The 18,455-nt window shown below is 45.6% G+C and overlaps 2 protein-coding genes across 3 annotated transcripts in view; both read left to right on the top strand.

Annotated features, from left to right (window-relative positions):
- The window catches only part of ADGRG2 (adhesion G protein-coupled receptor G2), a 49,927-nt gene extending 47,253 nt beyond the window's left edge, over positions 1 to 2,674 (top strand). Inside the window, exon 26 of the mRNA XM_086767474.1 lies at positions 407 to 2,674. Within this exon, the coding sequence (XP_086623600.1) occupies positions 407 to 603 (197 nt within the window). The 3' untranslated portion in view covers positions 604 to 2,674. The remainder of the gene's footprint in view (positions 1 to 406) is intronic.
- A 5,845-nt stretch (positions 2,675 to 8,519) lies between these two features.
- The window catches only part of PHKA2 (phosphorylase kinase regulatory subunit alpha 2), a 43,151-nt gene continuing 33,215 nt past the window's right edge, over positions 8,520 to 18,455 (top strand). For both annotated transcript variants that reach the window (XM_086767494.1, XM_086767485.1), the window contains exons 1-6: positions 8,520 to 8,689; positions 14,059 to 14,217; positions 14,618 to 14,665; positions 15,151 to 15,319; positions 16,137 to 16,219; positions 16,822 to 16,902. In XM_086767494.1, coding sequence (XP_086623620.1) covers positions 8,612 to 8,689; positions 14,059 to 14,217; positions 14,618 to 14,665; positions 15,151 to 15,319; positions 16,137 to 16,219; positions 16,822 to 16,902 — 618 coding nt within the window. In that variant the 5' untranslated portion in view covers positions 8,520 to 8,611. The remainder of the gene's footprint in view (positions 8,690 to 14,058; positions 14,218 to 14,617; positions 14,666 to 15,150; positions 15,320 to 16,136; positions 16,220 to 16,821; positions 16,903 to 18,455) is intronic.

Genomic DNA, 18,455 nt, shown 5'->3' on the forward strand with positions numbered 1-18,455 from the left:
ATAAGTGCTGCAAGTTGAGCGCCTTTCAAAGGAAAAAAATCCTTGTTTTCTCAAACACTTTCTTGTTTCAGATGCATGGTAAACCTGAGAAACCTTTAAACTTAACTTGTTAAAGTAAAATTAGAAAGAGAAGTATTTTGCATCTTATCTAGTGATATTTATTTCGAGTCAAAGTCTACATTCTGAGAATTGCAACCTTCACTGCTTAAAATATGGAATCCTATTGTGCATAAATACATTATCATCTCTCCAATCTTTTACTGATTTCATACAGGAAAAGAAATTTTGGAATGACTGCAGGCATAAAACGAGAGTGCATGAACTCCCTACAGTGAATGAAAAAACATGGGAGACTTGATTCTGAACCTTTCTGATAGGGGATGCACTTCTTTTTTTGTTTCAACAGGCCATCTTTCCAGTGAGAAGAACAGTGTTTCTTTCAGTGTACAGAATGGTGGTGTGTGTCTCCATGACCTTTCAGGCAAGCAACTTGCATTTCAAGAAAAGGATGATATAGGCAGCCAAAAAAGCCGTATCTCACTCAGAAGGACTTCAAAGAGAGGAAGCCTGACTTTTATTGAGAAAAATGTGATTTCCTTTTAAACAGCACATTGTTTTACAGTGTGAAGTAGAGATTTACTTTAAGTTTTACATAATGTGAGCAGACCAAGAACTGATTTTATTTAATATATGGTACTGGAACTTCAAGGCAGCCATGCAATGGATTGACAAGGACAATTATTTAAAACAAAACAAAAAAAGGAAGCTACTGTTTTGACAAGGTATGTTAAATTACAGCTAGTACATTTCCATTTTGACTCTCCATTAGAGATTTTGGGGAAGTTTTTTACATTAAAAGGAAAGTTTTGTTTAGACTTTTTTCATTACAACTAAGTTTATCTGGATATAATGCATAGTAGTATTGTATAAATGTAGGAAGTTACAACTTGTGCATACAAACGATGCTATCTTTAAAAATGTTAGCTACACTGTCTTCAACTTTTTGTACATTGTAGTAGCAAACTCTACAGTGATGTACATAAGCAGAAAAATACCAACCTTTAAGCATCTTAATGATACTTTTATATTTATTTCTTGTAATATAAATTTAAATATTCCTATGTATAGAAAAATAATTGGTATTTTATTTTAACTTTTATTGTAAGTTTGCATTTGTCTTTTGAAATAATTAACTTTAACATACAATGATATGGAAGTTAATTTGTTCAGTAAGTGAAATCACTTACAGTGGTTTAAATATATTCACTAGATAACAGAACTGTAAATACAGACACTATCGGTTTTGAACATTTAGTGACCTCTTAGTACATCAGAGAGAGACAGAAACTGGGTATCATCGAAGGAGAGTGCCATGACTGAGGGAGTGATAAATAAAGTAGTCATTAGGTTATTAAATACAACTAAGTTACAATAGCAGCTTGAGTAAGTCAGTGGGAGCTTTTGCCATGGATTTCAGCAGGGTTGGTATTTTATAATGAATAGTTGTTCAAGAGATTAAACACACTGCCATTTCTAATTTGCAATGCTAAAGAAAAGTAGAGAAGTGTTATTTTTTATAAGAAAAAAATAGAGAGAATAAATGCTAGCTGCTATATTTAGTAGTCAAGAAATTTTCTGTTTCATGCACGCAGCATGGGCAACAAGCTGGAGGAGCTGGAAGCCATTGTGCAGTGGGATAGCTATGACTTAGTCACCATCACAGAAACATGGTGAGATGACTCTCATGACTGGAGTGCTACAATGGACAGCTACGAGCTCTTCGGAAGGGATAGGGAAGGAAGGAGAGGTGGTGGGGTGGCTTTCTATGTGAGGGAGTGTTTTGATTGTGTAGAGCTCAACGGTGGTGATGATAAGGTTGAATGCTTATGGGTAAGGATGAGGAGGAAGGCCAGTGAGGCAGATATCCTGCTGGGAGTCTGTTATAGACCACTCAACCAGGATGAAGAGGTAGATGCCGTGTTCTGCAAGTGGCTGGCAGAAGTCTCATGATTGTTAGCCCTTGTTGTTCTGGGGGAATTCAACTTACTAGACATCTGCTGGAAATAGAACACAGCAGACAAGAAACAGTCTAGGATGTTCCTGGAGTGTGTGGAAGAGAACTTCCTGACACAGCTGGGGAGTGAGCCTACCAGGGGAGGTGCTTTGCTTGACCTGCTGTTTACAAACAGAGAAGGGCTGGTGGGAGATGTGGTGGTCGGAGGCCATTTTGGGCTCAGCGACCACAAAATGATAAGAGTTTTCAGTTATTGGAGAGATAAGGAGAGGGGTCAGCAAAACCGCTACCATGGACTTCTGGAGGGCAGACTTCGGCCTGTTCAGGACACTGGTTGAAAGAGTCCCCTCGGAGACAGTCCTGAAGGGCAAAGGGGTCCAGGAAAGCTGGACATTCTTCAGGAAGGAAGTCTTAAAGGTGCAGGAGCAGGCTGTCCCCATGTGCCGTAAGACAAACCAGCGGGGGAGACGACCGGTCTATCTGAACAGGGAGGTTTTGCTAGGACTCAGGGGAAAAAGGAGAGTCTACCAGTCTTGGAAGAAGGGGCAGGCAATTCAAGAAGAGTACAGGGACCTCATTAGGTCATGTAGAGAGAAAATTAGAAAGGCAAAAGCCTAGCTAAAACTCAACCTGGCCACTTTTGTTAAGGATAATAAGAAATGTATTTTACAAATACATTAACATTTACAAAGACATTAACAACAAAAAGAGCCAAAAAGAATCTCCATCGGATGTGAGGGGTACCATTGCCACCCAGGATGAGGAAAAGGCTGAGGTACTTAATGCCTTCTTTGCCTTAGTCTTTAATAGTCAGACTAGTTATCCCCAAGGTATCCCACTCCCTGAGCTGGAAGATGAGGACAGAGAGCGGAATGAAACCCCCACGATCCAGCAGGAACTAGTTATTGACTTGCTACACCCCCTGGTCTATGGGGCTGGATGGGATCGACCTGAGAGTACTGAGGTTGCCTTGATTGGCAATTCAAATCCTGAGGCCCCAGCTCATTAATTCCTGAAGCAAAATTTCATTCTCTTTGTGATATTTGTCTGGAAAAGCTGGTTTTTAGCTCTTCCTACACAGCAGCTGAAAGAAAATAGAGCCCATACAACATTGGGAAGATTCTTCATTAACAGAAATCAGTGTGAGCCCTGGTTGTGCCTCTTCTTCATCACACAAGTGTGCAGCTGTGGCCATTGCTTTTTTTCCCTTGTGTTTTTGGACAAAAGTTAGATGCTCCTGTAGCAAGAGCTGACGCCACACTGTGGCATGCCAGACCTTGTAAAGGGGATTTTTTTGAGGAAGATGCATGCCTCAGAGGGGAGCAAGGGCTTTGCCTTCCCAGCGGACTCGGTAGGGAGCCCTGGTAGCACTCTCCTCAACAAAAATCATCCATTAAATGCCTCCTATCTGGGGCTCTGTTGTAGTTCAGCAATTGAACCTCTTCAGTGCTCAGACTCTCTTGTGGTTCTATATGCAACGCCTGGGTTCTTTTGGTCACCTATGTCCAAGATCACTCTGAATATGCTTTTAAAGTGAAAACTTAAAGTATTTGTTGTATTTATCCACAAGGTTTTAACTGCATGTTAATAAAAGATGGTACTGGAATGCTAGTAGCTGGAATGGATTTCTGTGAATGCTTTAACTATTTGGCTAATTGCCTTTGCACTGTTTCTTGTAAATTTATTTAATGTTCTTGTATTTATATTTTCAATTGTAAAAAAAATAATAAATTTTCAGCAGGTACGATATGTAAAATATGTAAATTTTGTCTTTAGAGAAATGTGTTGTTACACTGGGCTGTGTTACAATTCTTCAGATTACATGACCTGCAGTATGTAACTACCTGGAGAAAATGCTGACCTAGCCCTTACCTTTATTGCCTTCCACATATTTTACCTTTCATGGCTCCAGTAGATCTGTTTTTTACCAGAGAAAACCCTGACATAAGTCTGTCCAGCCAATGCTCGCCCTCAAGTCTGCTGAAGGTCTTCCCCAAGAATGCTATGAGCAAAAGCACATAGCTGAGTTTGGCTTCAGTAATTAAATTCCCTAAGAAAACAGATATTCCACTGTTACTGACCTGCTTTGGAGTCTTCCTTTGTTTTTATTTTTGCATACTAACACACATTAGAATTCTTCTAATCATTTTTATTTGATTTGTTCCTGGAGATGCGGAGTCTTTTCTGACTTTGCCACTTAAAAGTACACACATTGTGGTAAAATTCTGCACCCACAGCAGCATCTTATATTAGCTCAGTGAGTAATTGTCATCATTATGTTAGACATGTGATATTAAAAAAAAATTGAACAAATTATTAGCTCTTAGGATAAAAGAGTGTAATAACATACAGAGGATTGCTCTCTTCCAACTGTCATTCTAAGTGAAACCCTGTGACCCCAGTTCTTTCCCTAAAGCATCTCCGTGATGAATTCTAGACAGTTAATCTTGAAACATTTAAGGAAGCAAAGCTAGCAGGCGTTTGGCTTGAAGGACTGAATTCATAGAATCATAGAATCATAGAATGGTTAGGGTTGGAAGGGACCTTCAAAGGTCATCTAGTCCAACCCCCCTGCAAGGAGCAGGGACATCCCTGACTAGGTCAGGTTGCTCAGAGCCTCATCCAGCCTGGCCTTGAACGCTTCCAGAGATGGGGCCTCCACCACCTCTCTGGGCAACCTGTTCCAGTGTTCTATAACCCGCATCGTTAAAAAATTTTTCCTAATTTCTAATCTAAATCTACCCCCCTCTATTTTAAAACCATTACCTCTCCTCCTATCGCAACAGGCCCTACTAAACAGCCTATCCTCATCTTTCTTGTAGGGCCCCTTGAGGTACTGGAAGACCGCTATCAGGTCTCCCCGGAGCCTCCTCTTCTGCAGGCTGAACAGCCCCAACTCTCTCAGCCTGTCCTCATAAGAGAGGTGCTCCAGCCCTTTTATCATCTTCGTGGCCCTCCTCTGGACCTTCTCCAACTGGTCCATGTCCTTCTTGTGCTGGGGGTTCCAGAACTGGACACAGTACTCCAGGTGGGGTCTCACCAGGGCAGAGTAGAGGGGCAGAATCACCTCCCTCGACCTGCTGGCCACGCTTCTCTTGATGGAGCCCAGGATGCGGTTGGCCTTCTGGGCTGCAAGGGCGCATTGCCTGCTCATGTTAAGCTTCTCATCCAGCAGCACTCCCAAGTCCTTCTCCTCAGGGCTGCTCTCAATCCGTTCCCCACCCAGCCTGTATTTGTGCCTGGGATTGCCATGACCTAGGTGCAGGACCTTGCACTTGGCCTGGTTGAACTTCATGAGGTTGGCACAGGCCCACCTCTCCAGCCTGTCAAGGTCCCTCTGGATGGCATCCCTCCCTTCCAGCGTGTCGACGGCACCACACAACTTGGTGTCATCGGCGAACTTGCTGAGGGTGCACTCTATCCCACTGTCCATGTCACCGACAAAGATGCTGAACAGGGCCGGGCCCAGCACGGACCCCTGAGGGACGCCACTCATGACCGGTCTCCACATGGACATTGAGCCGTTGACCACCACTCTCTGAGTGCGGCCATCCAGCCAACTCCTTATCCACCGAGTGGTCCGTCCATCAAACCCATGTCTCTCTAGTTTAGAGAGAAGGATGTCGTGCGGGACACGACATCCTAAAAATGTCTAAAAATAAACTAGCTGAATGTCTAAAAATAAACTAGCTGAAAAAGCGTTTGCACATTGGGTGTCATAGTACCCGTTTGGTACTTGGTCTCTTGTGCGCTCTGCTAGCAGTTTAGCCATGGTAGCCTAGAGCTCGATGAAAGCTACAACCCCTTCCCAGAGCAGAAAGTAAAATTCTGTGCATCAACTTGTGGCTGCAAAGCTAACTTGGGCAGATCTGTAAGGCGGTGTAAGCTCAGTCATAGATAAAGAGCAACATGCTGTGTACAGCTGCCACCATCTTGCTCAGCAAGCCTCTTCCCTACGTGTACGCAATCTTCTGTTAAAAGTGGTGCCCTGAAGCTTGTGCAGAGTTTAGGGGAGAGTGAACTGGTCTGTGTTCTGGGACCGTGCAGCCTCTACTGCAATGCAGCTGCGGGCCTCTGGCTGATGGAATTAATCAACCTCCAAGCAGCGCCCAGTCCCGGTCCCCTCGCTGTACCGCGGTACCTACAGAAACGGTATCTGAGGGCCACAGCTGACCCAACAGCTCTCCTTTTAAGACTGTGTTATCCATTGTGGCTATCGGTTACGCAGTCAATGAAGTAAGCACAGCAAAAACGTTACAAAATTAAAACTTGGTTTGATGCTGTAATTTCACATGAGAAAAAAAAAATCCTTTCTGAAGTCTGAGAGAATCCCACACCTCCAGCTACTCTGCAACAACCTTTCTGTGCTTCAGCACCCATCCACAGTTACCATCATTTTTCTTCCTGTTGCCAGGAGCAGAGGGAACTCACTGAAGATTTTGCAACTGTATGTACCACAGGTCTTTTTTGGTTTGTTTGTTTGTTGTTTTTTTTTTTTTCTTTTAAGTCTCTGCCAAGTTTCTAAGCCATGGTTCTCTTTGCCTGGCTTCCCTTTGTGCTGGCCCCAGTCCTGTCCGTGCCCGGGATCTACAGGGTGAACCAGGAGCCATTCGAGTGCAAATGGGGTCAAAAACGCCCGTTGCCTGTGGGAATAGCAGGTCCATCGCCATCAGAGATCGCTGCGTCTTGTTTCTTTGTTGGAAAGCCGAGGCCGGGGGGGGGGTGAAGACACTTGATAAAGTTTTGCATTTTGTGCTTTTCATTCTATCAGATCTCCAAGATTTTTTAAGCCTGTGTCGTGGTTTTGTTTAGTGAGGGGGGGCCTAAGGTGGTAGCTTCTGTAGGAAACTGCTAGAAGTCGCTCCCCTTTGTTCAGTGGACTCGGCCAGGCCTAGGGCGGACCTGCTGCTGGCCAAGGCCGAGCTGATTGGTAGCAGAATGTTCCGTGATAACGCCTCTGCGATAACGTATTTCAGAAGGGGAAAACAGAAAAAAAAAAGAGGAGAGAAGATGTGAAGAAGCTGAGCGGGGGCAGAGGCGCAGAGGGGGAGGTGCAGGCCTCATGGGCCTTGCAGGCCTCACCCTCTGGCCTCTTGCCAGGCAGCCGATTGGGCCCGACTCGGCCCGGCCCAGCTGCAAGAAGTGGAAAGGAGATGAGAAGTGAATAAGATGTAAAAAAGATCCTGAGAGACATCTACCAGCCTGTTGTGAGGAACAGCTGCAGATGCCAAGGTCAGTGAAGAAGGAGGGGGAGGAGTAATGCGGCTCCTGGCCAAGATTCCCCTGCAGCCTGTGGTGACGACCATGGTGGAGCAGGTTGTCCCCCTGCAGCCCATGGAGGTCCACAGAGGAGCAGAGATCCCCTTGGAGCCCATGAAGGACCCCGTACTGGGGGAGGTGGATGCCTGAAGGCAGCTGTGGCCCGTGGAGGGCCCACTGGGACAGCTGTTCTAGAGGGACTGCACCCGTGGAAGAGATGACCCACGCCGGAGCAGTTCCACGAAGGACTGTGGCCCGTGGGAGGGACCCCACAACGGAGCAGGGGAGGAATGCGAGGAGTTCTTCCCCCAACCATGAAGCAGCGGCGTAAAACAACGTATGATGAACTGACTGCAACCCCCATTCCCTCTTCCCCCCTGTGCCGCTCGGGAGGGGAAGGTAGTAGAGATAATGTTAAGCTCGGGAAGAGGGAGGGGTGGGGGGAGGTTATCTTGTTCTCTGTCTCATTATCCTGCTGTTTGTAGTAATAAATGAATAGTTTTCCCCAAGTCGAGTCTGTTTTGCCCGTGACGGTAACTTTAAGGATTTCTCCCTGTCCTTATCTCAAACCTCGAGCCGTTTTTCCTTATATTTTCTCTCCCTGTTCTCTCGGAGTGTGGGGGGAGTGAGAGAGAGACTGCGTAGTCTGGTCCGATCGGGGCTGAACTACGACAGCCTGGAAATTAAAAAAAAAAAAAAAAAAAGAAAAAAGGTGTTCTGGCCTTTCGCATTTTACCGTACAGACTTACGATGTATAAAATTGCCTTCATTTTGGACAACTTAGCCTGACTTTTGTCACTTGTCGCGCTACGGCTCTCGCTGCTCGGGCTCGCCTTTGCCCCCAGCCAGCCCCCTTGGGCACGCAGCCCCCCTCGACCCCGCACCGTGTCCCTGCGGGCTGCGGCGGCTGCCGCCCCTCACGCTCCCTTCTCCCGCCGCTCGCAGCGCGCTGAGGCTTGCCGACACCGCAAGGGGAAAAATCTGCTGGTTCTGCAGAAAAGCAGAATTTGGGATTTCAAGCATCCCACCTGCATGGAAGAAGAGCCCCTGCGGCTCCCGCTCATTTCGCCGCCGAAACAGCCGCCGCCCCCAGGCCGGAGGGAGGAGGCCGCTCCGCCCCGCCCCGCCCCGCCCCGCCCCGGCGGCGGGAGGGCGGGCTGGCGCACTGCCCGCAGCGCAGGCCGGCCGGCCGGCAGGAAGGGAGGGAGGGAGGAGGCCGCTGCCGCCGCCATCTCCGGCAGCTGCCGCGCCGATCGCGACCGGGAGGCGGAGGGCGAGCCCGGCAGCCGGGCCGGTTGAAGCGGGAGGTGCCGGGGCCGGCAGGCCGGCCGTGAGGCGATGAGAAGCCGTAGCAACTCGGGGGTGCGCCTGGACGGGTACGCCCGCCTGGTCCAGCGGACCATCCTCTGCCACCAGGTGAGGGCAGCCGCCGCGGGCCGCCTCTCGGGCGGGGCGGGGAGGGGGGCCGGGGCCGGTGACCGCCGCAGAAGGGGCACGACGGGGCCCGTAGAAGAAAATATCAGCTCTCTACGGCCCACGGCCTCCTGTCCGTGCCGCCTCCTTCCCCCGCCTGAGGAGGAGCGCGGGGAAGGCAGAGGCGGTGCGGATCCTGGGCGGGGGGGGGTTGCTTGGCAGCCGCTTATGTAAACGCTCGGTGGAAGAGACGGGGAAAACAGAGCGAGTCCGCACTTGCGAGCGGTAATGCTATGTACCGAACGTGTTCGCGGTCATATGAGACGCACACACCCGTTGCAACGCGCTATATATACCTGCCCGTAACGCTGTGAAGTCCCGGTAACGCCCCAGCACGGCCTCTGAAACGCGTCTGCCCGCATCGGCCGGGTGTGAATCCGGGACGGAGCGGGGCGGGCAGCGGCCGGCCTGTGTGCTCTCTGCCCTCCGGCTGTGCGGCACTGCACGTCCCGGAGATCCCCGGCCCCCGCACCTGCTGCTGGGGCAGCCTGGGTTTTAAGTTGTTAGACTACTTCTGCTGGGGCTCTGGCTGGTCAGGCAGGGCTGTCTGCCTGTGTGGCACCAGAAGAATGAGGATGTCACGGCTGGTAGGGAGAAACTGTTACCCACTCTATGGTTTTTTTTTTTTTTTTTTTGGCCAGTGGATAGGCACAGTGCTCTCTGCTCAGTGTCCTCACTTCACCCAGGCAGGCTCTGGGGATGGGCATGTGTAGCGTGCTCTGCAGTGTCGTGCTTTGCTTAAAAAGTCCAGTGAGTAAAGATGAGAGCAACAGGGTTGTTTGCACGGATCAGTTGCCAGATATACTGAGTTGCTGTGAGTTACAAGAAACTGAAAAGCAGTGAAAGAAGAGGTGAGGACCCAAATCTGCTTAGGTCGGTAAGATTTCTGTTACTGACTGTTGTTGTGGGTGCAGGGTCCAGACACCTGTGAATTAATATTTGTGTACTAATTATTGTAAACGTGTTAGAAATGCAAGGACATGGTATAAGTGGTGTGAGAAGATAACATTTTACTCTCCCACTGTGCTGGGGTGCAGGAGATGCTTTGAGTTGTGCTCTTGTCTCTGCCTTTTGTCTGTGGAATGACCTTGGACAAGTCCTTTGGCTTCCACTGGCTGCCTTGATTTCCATGTTTATAGGATGAGGATGCTGATAATAGCCTCCATTAGAGGAGAGATGGAACCTCTGGCATCCAGAGATCAAATGTATCCCATGAAAGCTGTACCTTAATGATATTAATGGTTAACAATAATAAAAAGGGTAACTTAATGGCACTATGGCAGTTTATATGAGTGACCCAGAATTTTTGTAATTTCTACTTGCAGTGCTTGGATGCATGCTCATGACTCAGGGCTGCCTTTTCCACTAAGTACTCAATGCTGGGAAGAGTTCAGAGGTGGAGGAAGGAGATAAGTAAGTTTTATTCTGTGTGTGGAAAGCAAGTCACAGGCTAGCAGCAAGGCAGAAGGACAATGGTATCACAAGAGGGCCCAGAGGGATGCTGCAAGAGGGGCTTCTGGATTTGTTTTCTGTATCTATACTTTTTATGATTTTCCACTGCAATAAATTGAAAATGTCCTGCTCAGCTGGGTGAAGAGATGCAGTGCGTGCTCAGGCAAGTTAGGACGCTTGTCTTTGGGCCCCATGCAGCCCTGTCTTGCTTGGGAGCAGAATAGCTGGTGGTGGGGTGGGCTGGGCTGCTGCTTCACTGGTGGTGCCTTCCTGGAGCCTTTCAGAATGGAGCCGAAGAGGGGAATTTAAGCCATCAGTTTGACCAGGAGCAGCCTGGCAGAAGAGCCAGGAAGCATTTAAGATGCTTCTGAGGTGCCCACCACTCAGTACAGGGGTGATGTGTGACTGTGACCTTGCACCTACGGACGTACCAGATGCGCAGACCTGGCACGGCAGTTGGTGTGCTCTGATGGAAGGCAGTGACAAGCTCGCTATCATAAGGATGCAGTGAGGAGAACGCATAGTGTGCTCAGGAACATTGTGCTTTAATAACCAGGTGTTTAGTACAGCAGGGGCCAGGTTTCTCAGTAGCAGCAATTGATCGTAGGTTCATTCCAATCACTCTGAATCAACATCGTTTTAGAGGTAAATTTTATTTCAGAATATATGTGCTACCAGGCAGACATGCATTTGTAGCACAGGTCTGGACCCCTCGCCAGGGCTGACAGTTTTCCATATGTGGCACCTTGCAGGACGGGATCCATAGCCAACTTGTTTTTGTTTTGCAAGTGTTGAGTTCTGCTGATCAGTCCCTGCAGCATGCGCGGTGATAGGTACGATCCTGTTAGAGGTTGTTCAAGGAGGCTAAGACCAAACTACTGTCTCCCGTCTCATGCCGTTGCACTGGTTATACCAACCTGCTGTGGTGTGGGGTCTGCAAGCTAACGCGTGTACCCCTGGGGATGGGGGCCGGAGGGATGCTTCAGTGCTGTAGCTGAGTAAACACTGAAGGGCATCACCAGAAGGCTGTTCTCAGCTACTTCTTACACTTCTTAATCTGAATGAGATAAGAAAAATTAAAAAAAAAATATTTTTTTTACAATGAGGGTTGTAGAACACTGGAAGAGGTTGCCCAGAGAGGTGGTGGATGCCCCATCCCTGGAAACGTTCAAGGCCAGGCTGGATGAGGCTCTGAGCAACCTGATCTAGTTGGGGATGTCCCTGCTTCTTGCAGGGGGGTTGGACTGGATGACCTTTGAAGGTCCCTTCCAACTCTAACTATTCTATGATTCTATGATAAATCGTAAGGTATGTCTGTAAAATAGAAAACTTAGACGTCTATATACATTGCTAGGGTACTATAAGAGAAAAGCATATGGAGCTGATAAGGAAAGCACATCTGGCATGCATTTATGGGTAACCCCAGTTGTGTTACATCTGATTTCACACAAACAATCTACCTGCAAGCTTTGCTAGAGCTTATATCAGTTTTCATCTGATGGATCAATGAGACAGATAAAAATTAAATAGATTTTCAGCAAGGTGCTAAATATGGGCTTACTTGTGTTGCTGCTCCAGTTAGAAGCCTGATATCTTTGTGCCTGTATTGCCGAGGTTCTGATTAGTGTCTGGTCCCGTGTAGAAAGTGGTGGTCTGTTTTGGACTTTTTTTTGTCTTCAGGCTAACAGATAGACTTAAAAATAGGATTGAGCATGATACCACAGTGTAAAGTCTTAGTCCAGCAATCAGCTTTCTGTTGCGGTGCTCTCAGCTCGCAGAGCCTGTGAGCACAGGTAAAATTCTTTGCTCCATGGATCTGTATGTCCGGTGTGATTTGCAGGATGAGACCCGCTAGTCCAATTAGAGATTACTGCGTAGACATAATGCTTTGAAGTACTTGCTGAGCCGAAATCCTTTTGACATCTTTGCGGTTATGGACACTCGGTGTTTCTTCAGGTTGTTTAGCACCTTCTAAGGGTTGTACTTTTCATATGGCTTCAGGAGGTAACAGAAGAAATAATTGTAGTTTTTCAGAGTAAGCACTTTCTGGAAAAAAACACTCACACTTAGAATATTGATTAATTTATTTTATTGTTCTGCAAACATTCTGAATATGAATGAGGAAAGACATTAATGTGTTGTCCGTTTGTGAGAGCCAGCCCCAGTGCGCCCAAAGAGCTGGAACCTTTTTGCAGAGGAACCAAAGGTGCTGAAATGGTGATAGCTGCCCTTGCATGTGTTTAATGTGCTCTCTTGAACACAGGCAGGTCCCAGCCTGGGGACTGAATGGTCTCTTAAAGTCTTGCATGGGACATTTTTCCAGGATTTCCATCTTGGTACCTGGAGGCATTTTTATTTTGCAGCTGGCAGCCAGCTCAGCATGAAGGGGGTGGGGGGAAACAAACCAAAATGATCATTTCTCAACAGCATGATCTCTGTCAAGCCAGGGCTGCAGGGACATAGAAATTTGTTGTGCTGCATAGGAGGAGGTAAACAAAGTGCCCTCTAAAAATACTGGGTATATACAGTCTGCCTTTCGAGATCCTGGTTTTTGCCATGCAGGCACAGTGCTGAACAAGGAGGAAGTTCTCCTTTCTTTGCTCAATCACTTGTTCTTCTTGTGTTACTCCTTGGTTTGACTTATGAAGTTCAGAAGGAAGTTTTTTTTAAAGCTGTTTGGGTTCATGTGTGCTACTTTTCCAAGCAAATACATGAGTAGGTGGTCCTGCTGTTGTTATCTGGTTTGTGAAGACCGTGCTGAGGAACTGCTTTAGCAGACCTACGCGTTTCTGCTGTCAGTGAGCCACCAGACATTGCTGTATTTAAATTGTAACAATAGTACTCATTGTGCTCAGTCATGTGTGTCAGGCTGTCACCCATGTCTTGTTCAGTTGTCACATGTAAAGCCCAGGAAATTGTAATTGAAGCTCCTCCTCCTCCTCAAAACTCCTTTCTTAAAAAATACTCTGGAAGGAGTTGAGTGAACTGGTGTGCGGCAGAAATGACAAATTGGTGTATGTATTCTTTTAAATTTTCCTTATCTTTATTATTGTAATCTTTGCCCCTTGTCATACCAGCTGTGGCAACTGGTCTTCGTTCACTGAAATTTGCTGTTAAAGGCTTGATTTGATTGAAAGCTCTATTGACCTTTTGCCTCTCTACCTCATTTTTTGGTAGTGAAGAACATACAGCTGAGAAGGACAATCTTAAAAATTCATCATAATGAAGTGATGGAAATTAATGATGCAATGAAAAATTTAATGGAATATTTGGTATGCAGGAGACTACTCAGAATGCTGGTTTTCAGACAGTGCTGCTTTTCAACACATCAGAATTTGTCTTTCTGTACATTTTTCCAAAGGAGGATATAAAAAGGCTTTGTATGCATTCATGTTTTAGCTGTCATAAACCAAGCAGCTAAGTAAATAGAAATACTTTTTACATTTCCTAAAAGTGAAGTAGTGGGTTTTTACTTCCTCAAGATTATGCCACAGACTCAGTTTCTTTTGTTAGCTCAGTACCCTCTTTTCCTTACTAATATGTAACATGCAAATTTCTATTTCTTCAATATATTTAAAGTTTCACTCAATGACTTAGCTAATAAGCCTGTGTGGATGAGGATGCTTAACTGGATGCCGTAAGCTTTATATCATGAAGTGTTCAAATAAATTTTGCATTTCACTTGTGTGATTCTGGGAAAGGAAGATGGGACTTTGCTTCTGTTGCAAAATTGTGACCAGCTGCAGTGTGCAGTCAGGGTGAAATCATCTTTGGCTCTCTTTTGTTTTGTTACCCTTTGATATGGAAAGATGGGATTTCAGGTGGTAATGTTTGTTCTTTATTCCTTCTGCTGTGCTTAGAATCCAGTTACAGGGCTGCTTTCGGCTGGTACAGACCATAAGGATGCTTGGGTACGGGACAACATCTACAGCATCCTGGCTGTCTGGGGTCTGGGGATGGCTTATCGGAAGAACGCAGACCGGGATGAGGATAAGGCCAAAGCTTATGAGCTCGAGCAGGTATGTCAAAGTTTGGTGTAAACCAGTTATGCTCTTTGGTTTTTTTTTGTGTTCCCTGGATCTGTCACTCTAAAAATGATAATCATCATTATTGTTATTCTTACAAGACATAGCATTCCTCTTACTTGCTTAGCTGGGTAGAAGGACCACAGAGAGTTGCTCAACTGTTTAGAGAGGGCCTTTGGGAAAAGATTTGTTCTCCTAGATAGGGATGTGGGAATAAAAATCAACCAGTATATTTTTAAAAAGGCACATAAGGCATTTCGGGCAAATAGGCATTCTTTTTACCTTTGGCAGGACCTTAGTAGGGGGTGTGAACGTTGTCAGTTTTGCATGTTGTTTGTAACAGCTGATGAACCTGGCCTGATGAGGGTGTCACTGGTCTGTTTTTTTCCTGCAGAACGTTGTGAAGCTGATGCGGGGACTCTTACAGTGCATGATGAGACAGGTAATGTCATATGTATGAGTTGGACTAGTGTGTGTTGCATTTACAAAGCATTTCCTCTGAAGCATTTGTTCCTTGTGTCTTTTCTGTAGAGTGAGTTTTTTGTGTGCATGTAGATTGTGGTGCAGGGAGTCTTTAAAACTGTTGGGCAAAACTCTGATCTTTCTTACGCCTTTTTGAGATTGTGCTTGTAGCAAATCACAATCTTGCCTTTGCAAACTGATTTTCACCAAGATGCATACCTGTAACCAAGATCTGAACTCAACAAGATAATTTTATCTTACTCTTTCCCGAAGACCTGTGAATTAAGCTGTAGCCTAAAGTTAGAGCTGTGTTTAAGCACTCTGATCAATCAAAACATGCTGAAGTGATGTAACGAAAATTAGGACCTCAAGTTTCTCCTCATCTCGGAAAAATTGTTAATTTTGAAATAGTTCGGAGAATTTCTTCAAAAATGTTTCAGAATTGAGATTTGTGGTGTTTTCTAGGTAGAAAAGGTGGAGAAGTTCAAACGCACACAGAGTACCAAAGACTGCCTACATGCCAAGTATAACTCTGCTACTTGTGCCACGGTGGTTGGGGACGACCAGTGGGGGCATCTACAAGTGGATGCAACTTCCCTTTACCTGCTCTTCTTGGCACAGATGACTGCATCAGGTAAGCAGAAGATATTTTAGGCTTGACTGTTGTTGCAATATTTTTCTATTCTAGTTTTCATTTAAAAAGGAAAAAAAAAGTTGTAACTAGCTTTGAAGACCTTTACATGGCTACTACTCAGAAGAAACTAATATTTCTTTGGAAAAGAGATGTGGCTTAGTTAGGTTTTCATGTTTATAGTAACTGGCAGTGTCTGTTCCCTTAATGTTTGTTGGCATACAAATACATGAGATATTCAGAGTCATGTCAGAGAAGAGTTTTGTGTTTGAAGATGACGTAGGGTGGACAACCAGGTTTCTTCAGAGTAGCAACATTGGTTGCCACTGGTCCCATCTGTGTTCCTCTTCTTGCTGACGCTGTTTTATCTTGTGCTTTTCCTTCTGTGAGGATAAGGATTTGTTTCCTTACGTGTTCTTCTGTCCTCTTGCAATTGATCCTGGCAGAGCGGGCACCTGGTGGTCCCTTGATAGAGCACTAAGCAGGCAAAGGGGTGGGGAGCTGCAGGAATTGGGATGCACTGCTCTGGAGAGCCAGAGCTGGCTCAGATGTCTCTGCTTTTTACCCACTGTGTCTGAATGACACCCTCCCAGGGGTGGTTTTTGGTTGGTCTTTGAAACTGTATGTGTTGGTGGCATTTGAAGTATTTCATTAGCAACAAGTATTGAGGCTTGCTGTCTGATCTTTTGAAATCTGCATGAGTTTTTTCTATTGATTTAAGTGGGCAGTAGTTGGTAGCAAATAAACTATGAAACTCAATGAGGAGTAAATATCTCAGTTCTAATACAGTATAATCACTCTCTTCCCTTCTTTTAATCAGGATTACGTATTATCTTCACCCTTGATGAAGTTACATTTATTCAGAATCTTGTTTTTTACATAGAAGCTGCCTACAAAGTTGCTGTAAGTAGTTATTTGTATGTAAATCACCTTGAACACTGCTCAGATGTGGGTGGAAAATTATTTATTGATGGAGAAGGAAAATACAGACTTATTTTTCCATGAGAAGATAATAGTACCTATCAGTATTTCACACTGGGAGCAGCATCTTTGGAGATGGTGGGAGGGCTGTGGAGGATTTACTGCTGGCTGGGTGAGGTATACTTGTTCTATAGTAATAATAGTCTTTCTTTATTCATAATTAATAATATTTCCTGATGTATCATTAAAATCTTATGGGCCTTTCTAAAAAGAGCAAAGTGTTAACAAACTTTTTGGAAAGTGACGAGTTGAAGGGGGACAAGGCTTTATGGGTTCTTTGAAGACAGTGATTCGTGACTGTAGACCTGGTCCTCCTGGGGTATATTTTTATGTGCTGCTCTTTAAACATAAGGAAGGGCTCTTTGGAGACTTGGAGCCTTTTTTTTTTTTTGCCTTTTTTTGCCTTTTTTTTTAAGGGGAATCATCTCATTTCACTCAGGGGTCTGGTTTTGTTGTAGGGCTAGGGCGGAAAATGTGTTTTTGTATATGATCATGACAATTTTTTCTTTATGGTGTTGTTGCAGGATTATGGAATTTGGGAACGTGGTGATAAGACAAACCAGGGCATCCCTGAACTGAACGCAAGCTCCGTAGGGATGGCCAAAGTGAGAACGTCTTCCTGACACCTCCTTCATGGCTGTTCTCTCATGCTGAAGGGCTCTGACAAACCTGATGGCTTCCTTTGCATAGTCTTCTTGGCCCCTGCAATAGTTAACTGATTGTATAAGAATTTTTGTTTGGGTGTGAACTAGTATTTTTCAGTGTAAAATCCTTGTGATAATGGCTTTAACTGAAGGATCTCAGCACAGTTATTCCAGGGATTGGAAGAGGGGTCCCAGACTCATTGAGGCATGAATCCCATAGATTGAGTGAGGTGCAGTTTCATAAAGCGGCTTCTGGTTTTCTGTCCCTCTTTCTTCATTCTTTCCTAATTTCTTAATTCTCCAGCCCCAGTGTTGTCTTTGTGATGTTTTCATGGTAAGATTAATTCAGATGTAAATTCTGTCAAACCACAGAATATCAGTCTAAGAAATTATTCACAAGTAGTTTAGAGAGAAAAATTAGTGAAGATGTATGAAAAAGAAAGTGGCTGTTTGTGGTTCCCTCACAGCACAAGGTCACAGGACACTGAATGAAGCTCAGAAGGCCATAAATTTAAATGTGTCATTGATAACTGACTTTTTACGTAGCGGGGGACTGACAGAAGCCAAATATCGTTAAGGTCAAAGGTGTAGTTGCATTTCAGCAGGATTTGTTAGTTACCAAGATTTTGTGTGGCTGCAAGAAGGAGAAACTGCCAGTCTTGGCCACAGTTCAGCTGAATGGTGATGCAGCAGTGTCTGTGGGGGGGGTTTATTCCTAGCTGTCCAGTACAAATTTTTTTTTTCACTGAACAGCCTGCTATGGGTTGCTGTCATCTCAGCACTACTTCTGGGTGCACTGATGTCAGGACAATCTGTGGCATAGCTTTGCTTCTCTGTGGCTCTGAGTTCAGTAAAAGTGCTGTTTGGGCTGGGAGTCGGGAGGCACGCTGGAGGCCCTGCTGCAGAGAGCGAGGTAGATGCTATTTTTTTAAATCTGTCTCAGGAATTCTGCCTTTTAACATTTCTCTCCCATATCCGTTTTGTGTGGCTACTTGTGGCATCAGTACAGCACGGAGCGTATGCCTTTGAGTTGATCTTGGTGCCTTTTGTTCTCCATTAAGACTGCCTATGGTCCTGGCTATCAGATCCTCAGTGGGGCTTTCTGCTGCTGTCAGGAACATCTGCTGCTCTAGCGCTCGGCTAGAGAAAGCCTCTGCAGAGACAGTAAACCCATGTTTGTGTTAGAAGAAGAAAATTACCCTTGCCTCTCTGCAGAGAGAATAAGGCAAGCTGCACTGTGTGATCCTCCCTCTGTCAGAGACTGGCATTGCTGTAAACCAGCAGGACAAAAATGGACACACAGCAACATTCCGTGCTACCACAAGCCTGTGAATATGCATTTTGGAGGAAAGCTGTGCTAGGCTGACTCTGGCCATTGGTCTTTGGTCTTTGCTCTCTTCCTGCCACATTCCCTGCATGGCACTGCACACCAGTTCTGCAAGGCCAGGTTTTGTAGCCTGCTGGGTTAAAGCAGGGGTGCCCAAATGGAGTCAATGGTTGGACTGCTAATGTCT

This window comes from Chlamydotis macqueenii, chromosome 1 (assembly GCF_036417535.1).
Source record: "Chlamydotis macqueenii isolate bChlMac1 chromosome 1, bChlMac1.mat, whole genome shotgun sequence".
Taxonomy (NCBI): domain Eukaryota; kingdom Metazoa; phylum Chordata; class Aves; order Otidiformes; family Otididae; genus Chlamydotis; species Chlamydotis macqueenii.